We start from the raw sequence: 3,674 nt of genomic DNA on the forward strand, positions 1-3,674 counted from the left end.
GAAAAGCTAGGCACCCACCATGAGACATGCCCATTTATGTTCCATAAATTTTCTCAATATTGTGTAAATAATAAATGTATACAACTGTTACTTAAAACTATTGATGTTCAGTCATTAAGTTATGTCTGACTAGTTGTGACTTCAAGGACTATAGCCTGCCAGGCTCTTCTGTCCCTGGGATTTCCCAGGCAAGAATACTGGAGTGGGCTGCCATCCTCCTCCAGGGGATCTTCTTGACCCAGGATCAAACCTGCGTCTCAGGTCTCAGCCATTGGCAGGCATGTTCTTTACCACTGAGACACTGGGGAAGCCCACATATGTGGGGAGCCGTCCTGCTCAAGGCCCAAAAAGGCCCTGGGAAAGCCTTGAAAGAGGCTGTTCCCTGTCCCGCCACCCCATGATAAAGTAGTAAAACATTTGCTGGGCCTCCTTTGTTCTTCCTTGAGAAAAACGTAGTAGTGACCTTCACTTAGTAGTTTATCTTGGAATGCCAAAAACAAGATGCAAGCTTCTGCAATCACTTAAGACAAAAAATTGTATTGATGTAACAAACACCAGATGGCATTTTTTATGAACTATGTTTTCTGCTTGTACTAGTATAAAGGTAGCTGCCTTACTCAATAAAACCGCTGACTTGCCTAAAGAGCATTTCAGTCCTCTCGACCCCATTCTTTACTTTCAGCTCCTTTTTCTCAGGCTTCCGTGTTGCTGTGGTCTAGACCTGTTCACATTGCCGGCTGGTACCGGCACACATAAAACTATGAAATAAACGTAAAAGAAAACTCTAAAAAAAATCTGCAAAATACAATCTAGAAAGGATTGCTGATGGGCCTAAATGGTTTGTTTGTTTTTTTCAATAAGCACTGACAAAGCACCAGCTAACACATGATACTTAGAGTTGCAAAGCACTATAGTGAATAGCCCTGTCCCTGAGAACTTAGTCTAGTCAGAGAGAAAAACATATAAAATTATACCTCCAAAGTGATAAGGACAATGATAAAATTATGTAAAAATAACCAAGGCTAGAAGACAAAGTTCAACCCAAGGAGGAGCAAGGTAAGAAAATTCATAGGAAAGTGATTTTAACCTAGGTCTTAAAGGATATATAGGAGTTTGTCACATGGAAACGTGTGGCAAAGTCATTCCAGAAAGAAGTGGTATTTTCTCAGGGATTATGAATGGTCGTCCATGTCAATAATTAGTGAGGATGACAAGCAAGTGGGGAAGATTTCCTGGTACCTTTAAAATCACTGTTCATCTGCATGCCTAACCAGCTTCTGAGGACAAAGGGAAAAACCTTTAAGGCCTATAACATAATATGATGGATGCTCCATCCCTCTGCAAGGAAGTTGCATGCATTACTTCCCCTGATCCACAAGAAGAGTTGGAAGGATGGAGGGAAATGCAAGAAAATCCATGTTATTCCAAAGCCAATAGAAACAAATTTTATTATATTCTCTCTATATTCACAATGATAAGAGTCAACTGAGTTAAAGGAGTTTCTGAGAGATGAACCAATGATGCAAACACAAACCCTCTTATCCTGCTCCACCAAGAAACACTAATAGGCTTGACAAGAAATGGACTTGACTGATCAGTTAGAATCAAGGACAGAGTGTGGAGCAGAAGCATGCCTGGACATTATTTCCCTCTCCTTCATTCTGCAACTTAGGCCCAAGATGTTTTTTATATTCTGTATTGATTTACATCTGTATAAAGCTAAAAGTGATATTTTTTGTTAAAATGTGGGTCTTGATCTTTCCCTACTGGCAGCCAGGATCTATGCCATGTTTGATCATCTTTAAAATTTTGGATGCAGGACATTACGAGAAGAGATTTAAGGACTATCTTTTGTGTCAACATATCACAAGAACTGAAACTGCTCCAGGGTCTTTTCTAGTACTTGTGCTCAAAAAGTCTATGGTACAGGATGCTAAAACAAGTGGAAGAATAGAAAAATCCCTGGGTGCAATTTTCAAAGGCACAATTGTCCACGCTGAAAGAGTAGATCGGATTGGTACCCTCCTCCCCAAATATCCCATGGTAACTCCTTGGTTTCCTTTCTAATGAAATATGGGTTGTTATCAGCAGGGAGGTTAAACAAAAAGGGCAGCATGAAGAAGAAATGAAGAAAAAGGCAAAAAAAGGAAGGTGGAAGGGAATGTAGGAAGGGGGTGACAGAATCACTTTAACATACAGAGTATTTGTCCAAGAGTTCTCCTTTGCATTCATACTTAATTTGAGTTTCATTGTTAACCAGTCCTGTGAAACTACTGAATATCACAGACCCTAAGACCAACAAGACTATCTGACCTCAGTCCTTGGAACGTGATACTAGGATACTACAAAGTCTTTGGTTACTAAGGAGAATCATGGTAAAGTAATGTTAAGTCCTTGCATTTGTTTCTGACATTCCTGTATGTCCTACTAAAATTAAAATCCATTTCAAGATAATAATCAGGCACACTTTTATTAATCACTTTCCCATTTTTGCTCCATCCCTGAGTTCTCCTTTTTGCCCCACAACCTCCTCATGGCGATTTTCATCTCTGCATTTCTGAGTGTGTAGATGATGGGGTTCAGCATGGGGGTGACCACCGTGTAGAACACGGCCACCAGCTTGTCCTCAGTGAAGGTGGAGGCGGGCCGCATGTAGAGGAAGATGGCGGGGCCAAAGAACAAGGTGACCACCGTGAGGTGAGAGGCGCAGGTGGAGAGGGCTTTGCTTCTGCCCTCTGCTGAATGGTTCCTCAAGCTGACCAGGATGACAACGTATGAGGACACCAAGAGGAGGAAGGAGAAGACAGAGATTAAGCCACTGTTGACCAGCACAATGACCCCCTCCATGAATGTGTCAGTGCAGGCAAGCTTGAACAAGGGATGGAGGTCACAGAAGTAGTGGTCAATCACGTTGGGACCGCAGAAGGGCAATTGGATGGTGATGAGAACCTGAATTATGGAGTGAAAAAAGCCTCCAAGCCAGGAACTAGCCACCAGCGCATGACACAGTCGATGGCTCATAATATTCGTATAATGAAGAGGTTTGCAGATGGCCACGTAGCGGTCATAAGCCATCACCACCAGCAAAAAGATCTCAGTGACCCCCAAAAAATGGGAGAAGAATATCTGAGCCAGACAACCTTTCAGAGAGACGGTCTTAACCTTGACAAGTAAGTCTGTGATGAATTTGGGGACGATTGTAGAGGAGTAGCTGATCTCCACCAGCGACAGGTGGCTAAGGAAGAAGTACATGGGGGCATGCAGGCTCTTCCTGACGCTAACCGTCAGGACGATGAGGCCGTTGCCCACCACCGTGGCCAAGTACACGGGCAGAAACACCACAAAGCACGCTCTCTGCACCTCTGGGTCCTGGAAAAGACCGGCGATAATTAACTCAGTCACGTTATTGGTCCTCACCATGGAATCCATTCCTGCAATCAAACAAACACTGATTGTAACTAATTTGCCTCATTTATGGCAAGTTCGCATAAACCACTTTACAATACAAACTTACTGTGAACTCACTCATTCAGCCAATATGTATTCATTCAATTTTAAATATGGTTAATCAAATAACAGTTTATATAAACAACATTAAGGCTCAGAGAAATGGCTATTTACCCGGGGTCACACAGAAAGCTTCCCTGGTGGCTCAGATAGTAGAGAATCCATCT

At 42.5% G+C, this 3,674-nt stretch overlaps 1 protein-coding gene across 1 annotated transcript; it reads right to left on the reverse strand.

Moving 5' to 3' along the window:
• Window positions 1-2,443: 2,443 nt before the first annotated feature.
• Window positions 2,444-3,427, reverse strand: LOC110138511 (olfactory receptor 4B1). The gene has a single exon (XM_020895586.2). The coding sequence runs from the start codon at window positions 3,418-3,420 to the stop codon at window positions 2,473-2,475; it is 948 nt and encodes a 315-aa protein (XP_020751245.2). The 5' UTR covers window positions 3,421-3,427; the 3' UTR covers window positions 2,444-2,472.
• Window positions 3,428-3,674: the final 247 nt, after the last annotated feature.

The sequence above is a fragment of the Odocoileus virginianus genome, chromosome 10, assembly GCF_023699985.2.
Source record: "Odocoileus virginianus isolate 20LAN1187 ecotype Illinois chromosome 10, Ovbor_1.2, whole genome shotgun sequence".
In the NCBI taxonomy this organism is placed as follows: domain Eukaryota; kingdom Metazoa; phylum Chordata; class Mammalia; order Artiodactyla; family Cervidae; genus Odocoileus; species Odocoileus virginianus.

What these genes read in the sequence shown, in the direction of transcription:
- LOC110138511 (XM_020895586.2), bottom strand. Translation starts at nt 3,420, where the DNA reads ATGGTGAGGACCAATAACGTGACTGAGTTAATTATCGCCGGTCTTTTC.